The sequence below is a fragment of the Lytechinus pictus genome, chromosome 9 (genome assembly GCF_037042905.1).
Source record: "Lytechinus pictus isolate F3 Inbred chromosome 9, Lp3.0, whole genome shotgun sequence".
Lineage (NCBI taxonomy): Eukaryota > Metazoa > Echinodermata > Echinoidea > Temnopleuroida > Toxopneustidae > Lytechinus > Lytechinus pictus.
This window is the reverse complement of record NC_087253.1, coordinates 21,130,176-21,147,927: the sequence shown is the minus strand read 5'-3', so window position 1 is coordinate 21,147,927 and position 17,752 is coordinate 21,130,176. Positions and strand designations below refer to the sequence as shown.

The following is a 17,752-nucleotide window of genomic DNA, read 5'->3' as shown; positions in this document are numbered from 1 at the left end:
ATCAGTATATATGCTTTCGATCTTCTTTTTCATATAATAAAAGGGGCCACAATGAGATTCTGAGATAAATTTATGATGCAAAGTGACGCAATAGGAAAAGTGTGCAGTTTAGTCCATGAAAGATTTATTTCATTTATGTATAGAGATCCTGTGGGAGGGGGAAGGGGCAAATTCAGAATCCATTTGAAACTTAAATGTCTTGTGCCCCCTTCTCCGCGCAATGGCGCATTTCCCTAAGAGTACAAATGCTCAAGGGGGCGCTCTTCAAGAATCACCATCGGTGTTCATCTGAATAAAGGCTAACATGCATTTAAAAAAGTTACGTGTCCGTAATAATTTTAGTGTTTTTTTTCTCGCCTAAGGTGTATTCTAACCAGTAAATTGGTTGATTTTGGTCATTTGTATTGGTCGGACACATATTCAATCAGAATTTGGCTATTTTGACCAATTACTCCCTTTTGCCACTTAAAATTTTTGATCGACTTTGTGACTAACAAAAAAAATGTAAAAGTAAAATTATATAAAAGGTTTAAAGGAGAAGTTCAGCCCGACAAAAAGTTTGTTGTAAAAATACTAAAACAAAATAATAACGAATGCTCGTAAAGGTTTGAGAAAAATCCATCAAAGATTAAGAGAGCTTTCAAATTCACGATATATTGAAAGCTGCTTGCTTTATAAATTAAAAGAAAAACTGTTAATTTTTTAATATTTGATGGATGTTCCTCAAACATTCACCAATATTTTTAATTATTTTTTCTGCCACAATGTTTACAATAAACTTTTTGTCAGGGTAAACTTTATTTTAAAGGCTCTCTCTCCTAAAATGTAGAATTTGAGGTAACAAAAACAGAAACGCTACCCGCCCACAAATGATGTGAGCTTAAAAGGAGATAGGGGTAATTTTTTATTGAAAAGGGAACAGAATACATAATTTTTAAATGAAAATGGTGCATGTCCCAGGTGCCCCCATGATATTCAAATGACATTTTTGTACCTGGTCAAGATCAAAGGACCTTCTTCCAAACCAGTCTTATTAGGCATCAAAATTGCCGTCTTCTAGGGTTAAGGGTAGGTACAATTACAAATTTGGAGTGTAAAAGATTTTGAGATTTGAAATAATTGAATATATATATTTTTTTTCATTATAAGACAAACTTCTCATCATGACCAGCATGCAATGGGTAGAGAGATTCAAGCAATTAGTTATTACAATCAACAATTCTGAAAAAAGGACAAATTTGTCTATTTTTAATTACATAATTTTTTTTTATTGTATTCACAATCATAGGTCATCATTATTATATAGGTAGTTTATAAAATTTCAGTACTGATAATTTAGAAAGGCAATGATACATACATATATATACACATTTTGTATATAATGTTCAAATTAAAAACCAATTATATAATTCAAGTATTATAAAAATATATATGAAAGAAAAACATTATTGTATAAATTCCTATAATTCATAATTCACACATCATTTTGATTCCACATATATATTCAGATCTGCCAACATTCTCCAACAAAAAAAAGTATCCTTAGAAGGAAAAAAAGAGTATTTTTAAAAATTGTATCAACGTAACAATCGCCAGCCTGTTGTAATGAGATCGGTAAAAAAACATGTGAAATGGCTCTACTTGAAAACTTGATAATTCACCCTTTTAAACATGTGCTCGCAGGCAAGAATTTACTTGTTCTTTTCATGCAATAAATTACTGGCCCAACAGTGATTTTTACCGGTCTGGGACTGTCGGACCGGCGCTAGTGAACGCGCTGTGTATAATACATAGTCCATCATCAGAAATTTTTTTTTAAAGTAACAAATCATACAAAAAAAGTATTGGTGTATTCATAGCAAAAAAGAGGAACAAATACTCTAAAAAGGGAACGGTTGGCATGTCTGTATATTGACAACTTCCTCGGCTGCAGTGCAACCCTGAGACAGTTCCATGACATTTGCTCTGGCGACAATTGCTCCGCTGCAAATTCCACACATTAATGCAATGTCCAATTCAACCCTGGGTTTAACACTATACCCTACCCTAAACCTAACCCTAACATGAAACCCGATTGCAACCCAAACCCTAAACCTGCATCTTAAGACGAAATAAAGCCCAGAGCAGTTGTCGCCGGAGCAAATGTTGTGTCACCCATGAGACAGCCACAGCTACCTGAGGCCATCGAAAGTCCCGGGGGGGCACTCAAATATACTGCTGTACACACGCGTGACAAAAAAAAGTGTTTAAAGGGGTGTTTTTTCAATTTTGGACGCGGGACACGCTTGCACTCGTTAAAGGTCAAGTCCACCCCAGTAAAATGTTGATTTGAATAAATAAGGAAAAATTAAACAAACATAATGCTCAAAATTTCATCAAAATCGGATGTAAAATAAAAAAGTTACGGCATTTTGAAGTTTCGTTTATTTTTCACAAAACAGTGATATGCACAACTCAGCGACATGCAAATGGGTCAGTCGATGATATCCATCACTCACTATTTCTTTTGTTTTTTATTGTTTGAATTATACAATATTTCATTTTTTACATATTTGACAATAAGGACCACCTTGACTGAATATAGTATTAAACAATGCTAATTCCAATGTTCAGGGAGGAATTAATAGTTATTTCCCTTGACAATATAGAGAAAATTAGAATATTACATATTTAACATTATAAAATACAAAAGATATGAGTGAATGACGTCATCAGTCTCCTCATTTGCATACCGACCAGGATGTGCATATAAATGTTTTGTGAAATTAAGCAAAACTTTAAAATATCATGACTTTCTTATTTTACATCCGATTTTGATGAAATTTTCAGTGTTATGTTTGTTGGATTTTCCTCTTTTTATTCAAGCCAACTTTTGTTGGGGTGGACTTGTCCTTTAAGGGTATCAAAAACACAGATTTTCAAAAAAAGAGGTAGTTTTAAAAGACTGGTCAATGGTCAGACGTATTTAGGGTATTTTTTTCCAAAGCTTTTTTTTTTAAGACTAGCCAAATGTGTTTAGGGTATGTTTTTTTCCCAAGCTTTTTCCCCGGGGTCATATTCTGGCGACAACTTGTTTAGGGGCCAAAATGGGTAAATAAAGCCTGTGAAAAACTTGTTTAGGGGGTCATTTTGCACACAGAGAAAAACTCGTTTAGGGGGTGTTTGGAAATAATTTGGCCACGCGTGTTTTCAGCAATACATTTGACTCCCCCCCCCCCCCCCGGATTGGAGTACCTATACGGCTGTCCTACACTGGACACAAAGCAAATGTGATTGCAGTATAACCAAACTAAATGACACAAACAAACCATTCTGACTGGCAGCATTCATGGGAGATTGCTACAAGTAAATTAAGACAAAATGAACTTATTTCTGTACTCAACCCAGGGGGTGTTTCACAAAGATTCAAGTATCACTTAGAGTCACAATTAAATGCCGTGTAAATGATATACAACACGCAATCTTTTTTATCAATACGCTGTAGTGTGCGTCCTCTTAGCATGATCTGACCAATGCGGTCATGACTTTTATAACTCACCCAGCCAGGCATTTAAGTGTGACTCTAAGTAAAAATGAATATAAATCTTTGTGAAACACCCATCAACCATCAGTTCGTCCACTATCCACATGGTCTAATTGCCGATTCGTCTACTCACTATTTCGTCTAATAACCCAGTTGGTCCAATAGCCATTTAGAGCATATACCATTTGATCTAATTGGACTAAGTGTTAATTGTGCAATATGAATTCAAATGAAATAGATTTTAGACCAACTGGTTATGAGATGAGATGGTCATAGACGAAATGGTGATTAGACGAAGTGATGATTGGACAAAATGGTTATTGGACCAAGTGGTTGTTAGACAAAATGTTGTTGGACGGAATGGCATTAGACCATCCACAAACTTTGCTCACTAAAATGTATAAAACATTAAGGAATAATATGTAAACTACATAAAGGCAGAGAAGACAAGAGATATGCATTCATAATAAGCAGTATTAATGCTAATCACTAAAATGAAATAACTTCAAAATCAATAAAAATAATATATATATATCCTTTTCTTAACCTGATAAAGTATGCTGTCATAGACATAGATGTTTTTCAATGGAATGTACAAGTAAAAACTATATAATATTCTTAACACATGGGGCCTGTTGCCAGAGTTTTAAAATGTGTTAAGTGTCAATGGCATAATTCTATTTGCCAGAGTTTTTTGTTTATTTATCAGAGTTTTTATGGCAAAAGTTTTATGCAACAGGCCCCTGGTAGATTAATCAAATACAGATACAATACCTGAGTGTTCAAATGCATGTAGAATAGAATATAACATTTTCTCAGTTTTTAATTGGAAAACAATCATGCATGGCAGCTTAATGATAATCATAACCAGTGGCGGATCGGGGGCGGGGGCACATCCGGCCCGTGCCTCCCCCTTTGATAGTCATAGTCAATATGTTTAATGTAAATATGCTGTCCTTACACAAGTGCGCCCCCCCTTTGAAAGTTACAGCTTATATTTTTAATGGGAATATGTTGTTCATACCCAATTGAGGACCTTTTTTTTATCATTATGGCTTGTCAAATTTTCCTTAGGAAAATGTGCCACCCTTTAAAAAAATCCTGGATCCGCCCCTGACCATAACACATTACAAGTCACAACACAAGCAATGCAAATTATATCAACTTCAAAGATACTTTCAAGGGGAAGTGGCAAGAAATTATCTGCAATTGATAGATTAGTTTTAGCTGTAGAAAATCAGTTACATTCCTTATTGCAAGAAGCATACAAGCAATTATCTTCAAACTGCAATTAATTCGGTGGATTCACAATACAGTGCGCCATCCATTGGTTGCAGCGTACAGGCTGAAATTTGAAATGCCTCATGGGAAAAAGTACAGCTTTCACATAAAACTATTTTTGTCACAGGTCCATTATTTTGGAATGATCTACTAACCGACTTTAAAGATTGCAATTCTATATATACTTTTAAAGGTAAATTGAAAACTTATATTTCTAACAAATATCTAGATGACAATTCCACGGCTCCCTAGTGTTCCTCTTAACTATTGTCAGTCCACCTTCCTCTGTTTTTTTTTTCTTCTACTTCTTCTTTCTCTCGTTTAACAAGTTGACAAGTACTTATAATTTTATTATTAGGGAAACTATAAATTACAAGCTCTGCTTTTTAATAGTTTGCCCTTTATACCCTCATCTTATTGATATATCTGTCTCCAATCTGAATGTTCCATTGTATAACATTTGTCTTATTTATTATGAATAATGGTGATGTATTGTATCATTTTATCATTAAAGGAGAATGAAACCCTTGAAACCAGCTGAATCCATATCAAAGAGAAAAATCAAAGAAACATATTGTTGAAAGTTTGAGGAAGATTGAATGAATAATAAGAAAGTTATAAGCATTTGAATATTGAGATCACTAATGCCATGTAGATCCTCCTATTGGCAATGCGACCAAGATCTGTGATGTCACACACGTACAACTCCCTCATTACTTTAGTACTTATTTCACTTATATTCTCACTTTTATAGAGTCTATCACAAGGTGAGGTGTTCTCTTTATGAGAGGACAAGTACAGAGGTTTCACAACATTATATCATTGATGAATCGTTTGTCATATGATTAGAATGAGCAAAAAGAGATGTTTTGGGGTATATTTTCAGTGTCCAAAAGGGGAGAGTCGTTCATCAGTGACATCATAGATCTTGGTCGCATTGCCAATGGGAGGATCTCTATAGCATTAGTGATCTCGACATTCAAATGCTCATAACTCTTCTATTGCTAGTCCTATTTTACTCAAACTTTTGTTGATCTTATTCTTTGATTTTTCTGCTTTCACAAAAGCTAACTTGCTCCATGAGTTTCATTCTCCTTTAATGATTTACTGTCTATTGATGGACGTTACATTGTATTTGATATTTTGTGAGATATGAACAATAAACCAAACTGAACTGAACATCTGCTGCCAGTGCATGTGCATGCGATTATTCAGCACTGGCCAATGCAGATCGGCCGGCTTGCATGCTGTTTCCTACATGTATGGTCCAGGAGGTGGGAGAGAAGTTTGATCGCATATTATATGACACCTAGATAGATCCTTCGCATTTGATTTGTTGTTTGATATTAATCATTCGGACCATTTTACAATGACGTCATCGACCGTGCAATTTAGGATCCATTCATCGTGCAAATTTGGATCCATACGATTTTGTCCATTACACGCGATGCGTGTATTGTACGCGACAATCAACAGACCGAGCTCGCACTGCATGATCATATTTTGCATCGAAACTGATAAATTTCCTATGAAAACTAATCTAGTTTTTAAGTGTCATATAAACAAAATAATGAATGTTCCTTCATTCGTGCAATGGACAGAATACTTCATTTGGTGAAAGATGAAATGAATGATCCATTCAAAGAGGCTACGCCTCGTTGAATTGATCTTTTCATCTTTCACCTCATGAAGTATTCTGTCCATTGCACTCATAAACATTCATTATTTGCTTATCAAATTTAGACCGTTTTCGGTGAATTCTTCCACTGCTTTTGCTATATGGTTTTCATTTCTGAAGCTTCAGTCGCATTACAGTACACTAATACCGTGCGCTGCCTGCGCCTGCACACGATGGTGACCCCCACAGTCACAAATTTGGCCTGTCCGCTGCAACTGATAGATGGCCCATCAAATTGTAAGACTTATGATTGATTTAGAGACCCAAAACAGATTTGCAGCTGTTCCCAAGTTTCTTGCAACATTCATAAATATACATTCATATCACACCACGATGGTAATCAGTAGTACTGGTTATCATTTCGTTCAAAAGGAAAGTCAATGCTGTTAGAATTCTAACAAGTCATCCTGGCGGTGAGATTGTTTCTCCTACAACTTGTTTGTCCCTTATTCTTTCCCTAACACAGATAACCTCAAAGTTTTGATTCAGGTTGCGAATCTTGAACTTGTACAGTGGTGCTCAAAAGTTAGTGAACCCCACTCGAGAGTGAACATATTTTAGAGTCTTCAAGTTCTGCCATGTTTTAGATAATTGATTGTGATTTCAGGTGATAAAATATTAAATTGAGTCTTACGATGGCAAGGGTTTGGATTCATATCCAAGTATTGGTATATGATTTGTAGCTTTTCTCTTTTTGTTTTATTTATGCCAGTTTGATTCTATGGGCTCACAGAACACTGTAATGATGTTGTTTACATCACTCAGCATAAAGGAGTGGGTTTTGTGGGGGGTTCACTAAATTTTGAGCACAACTGTATTTTCAAAAGTTTGGCCTAAATAAAACAAAAAGAGAAAATCTGCAAATTAAATACCCATACTTGGACATGAACCCCAAACCTTGCCATTGCAAGCCTAATGACTCAGCTGATGAGTTGCTTTATAGCTTCACAATTTGTGTTCATGAATATTCATGATGTGTAGTGTTTGATAATAATAATAATAATAATACATATGATTTATATAGCATCTTTTCCGTTTTGATTCAATGCTCAAGGCGCTTAGAAGAGAGCAAACATATGAATAAAGAGAACTAAGAGAAGTACAAGAAAGTGTATAGTACAAATGAGGAAAATGTCTGTCTGAAAACCTAGTACCTGCTGGTGAACAAATGCAATTTTAGATTGCCCTTAAAGGATGTTGATGGAATAAACCCCTTTTTTACATAAGGATGAAAATTTTGAAGGAAAAATAATTTAGCACCCTGGCAATATAATGTGAACAGTCAATCTTCATGGAGTCTGTTCACACTCTGAAGGAATTTTAGTTTGAATGAAGTCTAGAAGTGCAAGAAGTCACCCTGGTATTACCATGTTGAAAGTCAATCGTAATGGGGTCTGTTCACACTCTGTGAAGGAATCTTAGTCTGAATGAAGTCTAGAAGTGCAAGCCGGCCTTCATGGGGAAGTAACCTACGAACATTGAAACAGAAGATACATAAATCCATAGCTTATATTCACTATGTCTACAAGCAGTAGATCTACTTCTTAGTAGGTGGTATTATGATGATGTGAATATTTTTATCATAGCCATATAACAAAATATAAACTTACTCTTTCACTGTTAGTTCTAATGTAAATATTCTAATCATAGCCATATAACATAATTTAAACTTATTCTTGAACTGTTGGTGCTAATGTGAATATTCTAATCATACCCATATAACAAAATATAAACTTACTCAGTGACTGTTGGTGCTAATGTGAATATTCTAATCATGCCCATATAACACTTTGACAGTTGGTGCTAGTATGAGTATACTAATCATACCCCTTATAAGAAAATATAAACTTACTTTTACTGTTGTTTCCAATGTGAATATCCGTATCATACCCATATATATAAACTTACTCTTTGACTGTTGGTGCTCATGTGAATATTCTAATCATACCCATATACAAAATATTAACTTACTCTTTCAATGTAGGTGCTAATGAGAATATTCTTGGGAAGTAGATATAACGTTTTTGCCTCAGGATTCCATCAAAGATATAATCTGCTGCCTCGTCTGTTTTATTCATTGCAATCCCCCTGAAAGAAAAGACAAAAATGATTGTATTAATTACTATTATCAGTTGTTTTGACATCACCTGTGTATTGGGTCTAATTACTATATGCTACCTACAGCACCAACACCAGGGGCCCATAACAAAGCTTAGCAATGATCGTAGAAACACTTTTCTATGATTGATTCCATTGACTACAATACACAATCAATCATGAAAATCAAGCGTACGATTTATTGCCAACCTTTGTGTTATGGGCCCCAGATCTCAACTAGTGGGCAATGCTTTTGTTGTTTTTTCTACTTCTGTCTCTTCCATTATTTAATATCACTCAATACCAGTGAAACAAGCTCCTTACCTTGCAGCGATGGAATGTATCATCCCGGTATCCAGGAAGTGAGGACAAATGAGGGTCTGCTTGATACCGGTCTTGTGATAGACGTCCCTCAGCTCCGATTCTAACGCCTCGTCGAGACCAAAGATGCCAAACTTAGAGGCGCAGTAATCAGTGAGCCGATGCATCGCGTTCTGACCACCCGCTGAGCAGGTCGTCACGATGTGGCCAGAATTGGACTCCAGCATCCCTGGCAAGAATGCGCGTAGTGTCTGGGAAAGAAAAGCAATAAGGCACACTTATTATGAAAAGGTACTGGTTATCATTCACAGCCTTGATATGAAATTTTTTAGGGCAAGTCCATCTTTCTGTAGGGTACATTTCTATGTTACACAGGAAATGTTAAAAAGTGAAAGAAGGGCATAACAATTTTCCAATAATGATAATGATAATAATTATACTTGCTTATAGTTATATAGCGATTAACACTTCCTTTATTGGAAGTCTCTATTAAGCACTATATAGTCATGGCAGCATAATTACCCTGGCTTCAGCAGAGCAGCTGTTACGCTCTCTGTGTTTCAAGGAATAAATTCCTACCAGGTACCCATTCACCTCACTTGGGATGAGTGCAGCACAATGTGGCTAAATTTCTTGCTGAAGGAAAACAAATTGTGACTTGGAATTGAACCCCTATCCCTCAGATTGACAGAGGAGAGTCATAACCACTAGACCACAAGACCAATGAGAGAGGTGCCAAGGCAAGTCAACAAGGCATCAAAGTCCATAGCCTTGGATTAATTCACAATCTTTTCATTAAAGGCGAAGTTCACCCTGACAAAATGTTTGTTGTAAAAATACTAGAAAAAAATATTTTGCTGAAGTTTTGAGAAAAATCCAAAGAAGATTAAGAAATTTATTAGAATGTTAAGTTTTTGTTTTGTGATGTCATATAAGAGCAGCAGCCAAATATGTCACGTAATATAAAATACATAAATTTCACCTTTTATGGTTCATGATGACTACAACAATATTTTCATTCAGCAGGTGATAAATGATTGGTCTATTGGTGTACTGAAGGTACAATAAAATCCATTTAAAACTTCTTGAGAAAATGACATTGCATTCATTTTTTAAATTCACAATACATGGAAAGCTGCTCACATATGACATCATAAATGAAAAAAATAATAAACTTACAAGAACTTTTTTAATCTTTGATGGATTTTCCTCAAACCTTCACCAATATCTTTTTATCTTTTTTTGTTGTTGCTATTTTTACAATAAACTTTTTGTCACTTCCCCTTAAAGTCCATGGGCTGCATGTGTATGCATACATTTTAAGATATTACCCCTAAAAAAAAATCTGCAATTTGAACCACAAGGTAAGGGGTTTGAATCCCATTGCAGCACTCACGTCCTTTGGCAAAGCGTTTATCTACATTTGCCACTCTCCACCCAGGCGTAATAAATGAGTGATGTATTTCCAAATTGTCTAATGCCAATTCATCCCATTGCCAACTTGCCTACTACCATTTGGTCTACCATCACTTCGTCCAATATCTCCGTGGTCTAATTGCCAATTCGTTCAATCACCATTTCATCTTATAACCAGTTGGTCCAATTGCCATTTATTCCATATACCATTTGGTCTAATTAAACTAAGTGTTATTTGTGCAAAATGAATGAAAAGAAAACGGGTATTAGACCGACTGGTTATTAGACGAAATGGTGATTAGACGATGTGATGATTGGACCAAATGGTAATTGGACCAAATGGTTGTTAGACGAAATGTTGATGGATGGAATTGCATTAGACTAAATGAAGGTAGACCATGTGGTGAGTGGACGAGTTGGCAGTGGACGAATTGGCAATTTACCAAATGAGTATCCAGTACATGTAGGAGTATTTCCCTGAATGATTGAGCTTCCAATCAGGGTATTCGTTGTAAAGCCGGGGTAATAGTATGCAGCGCTTAGAATTTTAAAGGAGAATGAAACTCTTGGAGCAAGTTAGCTTTTGTGAAAGCAGAAAAATCAAAGAATAAGATCAACCAAAGTTTGAGTAAAATAGGACTAGAAGAGTTATGAGCATTTGAATGTCGAGATCACTAATGCTATGGAGATCCTCTCATTGGCAATGCGACCAAGATCTATGATGTCACAGATGAACAACTCTCCCCTTTTGGACACTGAAAATATACCCCAAAACATCTCTTTTTGCTCATTCTAATCATATGACAAACGATTCATCAATTATATAATGTTGTGAAACCTCTGTACTTGTCCTCTCATAAAGAGAACACATCACCTTGTGATAGACTCTATAAAAGTGAGAATATAAGTGAAATAAGTACTAAAGTAATGAGGGAGTTGTACGTGTGTGACATCACAGATCTTGGTCGCATTGCCAATGGGAGGATCTACATGGCATTAGTGATCTCGACATTCAAATGCTCATAACTTTCTTATTATTCATTCAATCTTCCTCAAACTTTCAACAATATGTTTCTTTGATTTTTTTCTTTGATATGGATTTAGCTGGTTTCAAGGGTTTCATTCTCCTTTAATATTAATTGCTATATGAATGTTGCATTATTGATTTTCATTAAATGCACAAGAGAAGAAAAAAGGTTCCTATTTAACTCATCAACTACTGAATTCTGTGATTACCATAGGCTTTGTACAGGGGTCACCCGATTCCAGCACGCAATGGGTTAATGGTAAAAAAAATGCTAATTACCCAGAACACAGATAGAAGGTTGATTTCAATGGTTCGTCTGATGTCATCATTCCTGAGCTCTAGTAAAGACTCTCCAACCAATACTCCAGCATTGTTGATTAGCATGTGAACGTCTCCTATTTCACTCCTGACCCTGCGGTTCATAAAAAAAGAAAAAAAGATTAACCAGGGCTCTATTCCCGAGAGGGGGGAGGGCCTCAACATTTTTTGCAATAAATCTGACGCACATAATTTATGACAGCGCCATCCGCTGAATTCTGTACCACGCAACTTTGGAGACCAAATTTGCAACAACCAGGTGCGCAGTTGCGATATAACGGAACATTATGCAAATGCAAGTCAGACCAAGTTGCTCAAAAATGTGATTACATGTACAAAGTCAATACAAGATTATGTGTTTTCTACCAAAATTCATAAACGTGTGATTATTTTTATGACTACAGTAATTTAATTTGATGCTATTTGTAGTCAAAATAATGTCACCAACAAATTTTGTCCACACAAAAGAGAAAAAAAGAACAAAAAACAATTGATATGACATTAAAAACACTAAAATACATAAGAAATCAATTTTGGTACCAGATTTTTTTTCATTAACAATTCTTTGGAATGCTATAAATAACATAGAGTACACACCAAAGATGGGCGTTGTGGCGTGCGCCTGTAATCCAAGCTATGTGGGGAAGTTACAAATTGATGCAGAGGTTCGAGCCCTGGTCACGTCTTTCGGATGGTGACGTTGAAGGTCGGTCCCAGACGTAAATAATCATATCTGATTGATACACGTCTGACAAAACTCAAATACACACACACAAAGATGGGCATTCTATGAGCTTGATTTTGAGAATTAAAGCAAACAGTATGATTTTATGAATTAAATTGGCATAATTGCTTTATTTAAAATAAAATATATGAATTTAGTGAAATTTACTGAAGATTTACTAAAAATTGAAAATATTTCATTCTCTACCATTGTGCAAATTTTAAGGGGGTTTCATAATACCCCCCTCCCCTGGGAGTGACCAGAATTAACATACTAGTACCTATGACTTATAAAAAGACCCTGCTGGGTACCCATTCACCTCACCCAGGTTAAGTGCAGCACAATCTTGATAATTTCTTGTTTGAGGAAATGCAATGGCTGGGATTTGAACCAACGACCATCTGATTGAAAGGTCTACAAGTGTCGGAGCCACTAGACCATGACACATCCACCATCTGACCCGCCCTCCCCCCCGGTACTTACTTACCTTAAAGCAGATGTTTTGATAAGTTCTATATCTGTGACATCCACTGTGTAGAGATGAATCTCAGCATCTGGAGTCTCGGACTGGATTAATTCAGCAGTTTTCTTGTTGCCTAAAATTAAAGGTAGAAACCAGTAGTTGCAGAAAACAATTTTTTCATGAGAAAGTCCTTTAAATCAAGGTTAATTGTCAAAACATTATCATACATCTATTTCTTGTACATTGATGTAAACTTATCTTTGTAAAATCATGAAATCTTAGGTCAAAATTGATAATTCTGATGATCACTTACACAGAAAAGCATATGTGGGACAGTGTTTAATATTGCTTCGAAAAATACCTGACATTTGATGGAATTCCGTGCTTATTTCTCAGCAATTACGCATTTTCTTCCAGAGATATTTGGCACATACTTTTAATTTATACACGTATACAAACACTTAGGTGGTAATTTCATAGGATTCTCTTCAAGCTCATTTTGAGATCGTTATCACTACTGGTATTTATTTTTAACATGAGATTGCGTATTATTCATGGAGCCAGATACAGGGGATCCATGCACACTGCCACCAAACACACACAGATGTGGTATTCACATGCCAAGCATATTGTAGTGCCAGTGATATTATAGGATCAATTCTAAGATTAATTATTCTAAGAATAAGATGAAGACTAGGGGGCAGAGGGGGCACTCTGCACCCCCTGACGAGCCACAACCCATACAAAAGACATATACCTGCCCCCCCTGACGAGCTTAAAAGACCTTTTTTGCCCCCCCCTGACGAACTTGAATACCTTTAATGCCCCCCCTGAAGAACCTGAAGACTTTTTTTTTTTTTTTTTTTTTTTTTTGCTTGTCAAATTTTTTTCTGGTACAAAAACCTAAATTTTTTTATTGAAGACCTTTTTTTTTTTTTTTTTTTTTTTTTTTTGCTTGTCAAATTTTTTGGTGGCCGATTTTGCCCCCCCTGTGGAAAATCCTAGGTACGCCACTGCCAACATATAACACATTAAAAACAATATAATAAATCATATTCTACACAAAATCTTTGCAGCTGATTACTTTTAACCGATAATGAAATTAATATATATTGAATTGGAAGGACTGGTTCACAGTACATTAGTCAATGTAAATCACTTAAAACACTCTACATGAAATGCATGCTCATCTTCCCTAATGAGATTCATAATATTGAATACCTGCTACATGTAGATGCATTATCTCAAGGTAAAACAAAATAAACAGATACAAGAACTACATGTACCGGTACATCAATCTAAAAAGGGATATTGAAACTGTTTTTATCAGAAAAATTGACCTTTGTTTGTCCCTGAAAGCAAAATACAGACAGTAATTCAAACAAATGAACAGCTTATATAGTAGAAAAACATTTTAATGGCGTCAGGAATAGGGGCACCATAAAGAAGGTAACATTGGGGGATTGGGGGCTGTCAGGAAATTGTGGGGGCAAACACATTTTTACCCCAAAGCCCCCTGCTATCTCTCTCTCTTGTATCCTTCCTCCGCTAAGGCCGGAGATCGCTGATCTCAGTTGAAATTACTAAAGACAGAGCTAGACAATTTGTTGAGGTTTTGGGGAGTTGTGTGAAGATTGCCAAAGAAGGGGGAAGAAAGAGAATATGCTCTAAAAAGACTCTGGGGGGGGGGGGGGTCTGCCTCTAAGAATCCTGCAATTGTTAAAACAAAACCCCAAAACAGAATCACCATTCAAAAAACAAAAACACAATGAAGAAAATAATTTGGGAAGAGAAAATTGCAAGGAACCCAGCTTATTTTTTCACTGTGTACGTTTCTGTAGAAATACAATTATTTCTACATGCAGCATTGAATGTGGGAGGGGCAATTTGAAATGAGCCCCCACTGCCCCCTCCCCCAAAGTATTGGGCCAAGAATAATTACCCAAAATCCAGAATTGTGTCTGCCACACTTGATCAGAACTTCATGTAAAAATGAAATACAAGATTGAAACATTAAAAATAATGACTGCAATGTTCGATTGATTTTAATTGATTTGCACTTGCAGTAATGTTGTTAGACAATGTTTTTCTTCATCTTCAGTCTCAATTAGACTAGAATTAGAAATATAATTTATAATGTGTCAAAACAAAATGTTATTCCGACGAGCTAGGCCTGGATCAAAATTATACTTGAATAAGAAAAAAACTTTATCAATCAGTGATAAAAATCCCGAATATCAGAAAAGTGGGCCGAAATGTAGAAGGAAAATTGAGAAATAGAACTAGAAGAAGCTAAAGGTAACTAACCTGATACGCTGATATCCCAGAGCGCGAGCCGGGCTCCTTTAGCGGCAAAGCGAAGGGCTAGCTCCCGGCCCAGGCCGCTACCGCTACCAGTAATTACGATGACCCGCCCACGGACAGGAACTTTGGATGGACTGACAAACAAGCGATAAAAAGCCTTTAAATACGCAAACGTAGCACGAAGAAGGAAGTAAAGAAGTGCAACTATGTCTCGCAACATTTTGAATACAAAGATGGTATGATGAACTAAACAAAACTATCACTCTTACTAATAATACTAGTAGTAGTACTACAGAGAGTTTTGAAGATAGTCGACGCCCAGTTTCAACTCCATTACCAATACCGGTAATACTAGATCCGTCACCACCAATGCAATACACAAGGGCAATGCTAATTGCTCGATCGATCGGCGCCGAAGGATATGGTGGTGGTGGTGGTGGTGGTGGCGGTAGGGGGGGGGGGGGTGGAAGGGGAGAGTCAATTGACCAAGACCCCTCCACAATCACTTTCCGCCTTTACACTTTATGACTTTGATAACACGTCCAGCCTATATTTTTAAAAACCCTTTAATAATCGTGCACGACATCAGGCTACGTTCTTACCATAGAGATGTATACTAAATTACGTTATTAGTATATATCTATGGTTTTTATCCTTTTGCTACAATTCGATCCAAAATCAGTGCTCAGGCATCTAGTCAATGGTTGCTTCATATCAGCCCGACTTTTTTTCTAGGCTTAGACCGTGTTTTCATGCATGCACCCCCCCTTTCACATAGTCCACGTACGGCCTACAATAATCGCTATATAGGTGAAATTTTGAAGGGGGGGGGGGGGCTTGTTCGCAACTATTCATAAAGCTTTTAACATGTCATTGCGCTACGTACTGCAGAAACACATTTTTTGACAATCGGAATTTAACTGGGATAGTCCAGGCTGAAAAAATATGATTTGAACGGATTAAGAAAAATCCGACATGGAATAACATTATGACATTCTAAAGATTTGCATTATTTCGGTAAACGTTTCAATCAATGCATGTCTTCATGAATATTCAATGGCAAACCGATTATGTCACATCCCCACTGGTTCTTTTGTATTTTATTACACACAATTATGTTTATTAATTTTTCTTCCAAGAACTTAAAAAAATGGATTGACAATTGATTTAATGCATTAGATATTAATTGCTGCAACTTATGTTATTATAAGGGAGGCATATCATTCACAAGTGTAAGATGGAAAAAAAAACTTTCCTTATTTTGTGTGATTTACAAATTGTATTTAAAAAGTGCTCTGTAAAATGTAAGTTTTGTGGTCTGAATATTAACATTTTCTGCTCGTGCTGCGCGCTCGCAAATTTTGATTTATCGGGTACCTATTATTTTCGTGTATTCCATAAAGTTTTCAAAATATCCCTTTTCAGGTCTGATTGTCAAAACGTATCAGCTAGCGCTGCACGCTCGCATTTTGATTGGCGAGTTATGTATGTCTCAATATTGATTATACAACAAACTACTTAAAGTCCCCTTTTCATGACAGTTCATCAAAAATTTTGGCTCGCGATTTGCGCTCGCATTAATGGTTAAAATATATTAACTTGATGCATCCTATTTATAATTACAAACGTGCTTGAAATGTCCAGTTTTCGTGCCATAATATCATCAGATTTCGCGCCCTCATTAGGCATTACTAGATGAGTTATTAATTTAATAATTAAACTACCTTTCATTTCATCTCTCAGTTAGCAAGAGGAATAGGAAGATAGTCATCATTTTCATATGCATGACCTAAGGATGTCCCGGTCCTATGTTAAAACACAAAGTAATAATAATTGAAAATATCAGCTCTTTATTAAGTGCGATCCATATCCACCTTACAATTTTCCTACAAAGTGCTTGAAATATAGAGTTGAAATTGACTCTTTTTTCAGATCAGAATATCAAGCAGTTTAAGCTCGCGCTTCGCGCTCGCTTTGATTTTCATGATAAAATATGTATTTAGAATGCCTAGATTCTAGGTCTAAATATGAAACACGCGCGCGCATGTTTATTCAGATAATCAACTTGTTCTCTATTTGAATCATTATCCAGTTTCAGATCACAATATCAAAAATTTTCTGCTCGCGCTTTGTGCTCGCATTATTAATACAGGAAGATTCCCTTCTTTTCATGATTTAAAAAACATGAATAGAGTGTCCCGTTTTTAGGTCTAAATCTCAATTTTTTTCCGCTCGCGCTTCGCGCTCGCATCAATTGTTTAGTTGTATACCTATCCTGTTTACGATTACAAAAATTGATTTTAATTTCAAATTCTTTATGTAGAAATGTTGAAATTTTTCAGCTCGCGCTTCGCGCTCGCATTATTTATGTAAGGAAGATCCCCACTTACTCATCCGTTTCATGATTTACAAAACTTGAATAGAGTGCCTCGTTAAGTAGGTCTCAATCTCCAAATTTTCCAGTTGCGCTTTGCACTCGCATCAATTGTTTAGTTATATACCTATTCTGTTTGAGTAACAAAAGTTCTGATAATTGTCATTCCTTAGGTAAAAATGTCAAAAAGATTTCAGCTAGCGCTTCGCGCTCGCATTATTTAATT

General features: G+C 35.9%; 1 protein-coding gene across 2 annotated transcripts; it reads right to left on the bottom strand.

Annotated features, from left to right (window-relative positions):
* Positions 1-3,314: 3,314 nt before the first annotated feature.
* Positions 3,315-15,517, bottom strand: LOC129268675 (short-chain dehydrogenase/reductase family 16C member 6-like). Of its 2 annotated transcripts, XR_010294686.1 has the most exons (8): positions 15,156-15,516; positions 12,873-12,981; positions 11,623-11,755; positions 8,904-9,151; positions 8,454-8,570; positions 6,550-7,951; positions 5,985-6,113; positions 3,315-4,903 (listed from the first exon to the last, which is right to left on the bottom strand). XR_010294686.1 is itself a non-coding variant. In XM_054906201.2 (6 exons), exons 1-6 carry the CDS (start codon positions 15,370-15,372, stop codon positions 7,861-7,863), a joined length of 915 nt encoding a protein of 304 aa, XP_054762176.2. In that variant the 5' UTR covers positions 15,373-15,517; the 3' UTR covers positions 5,106-7,860. The 2 variants fall into 2 exon arrangements, 1 of the variants encoding a protein (XP_054762176.2); XM_054906201.2 differs by lacking the exon at positions 3,315-4,903 and having other exon boundaries at positions 5,106-7,951; positions 15,156-15,517.
* Positions 15,518-17,752: the final 2,235 nt, after the last annotated feature.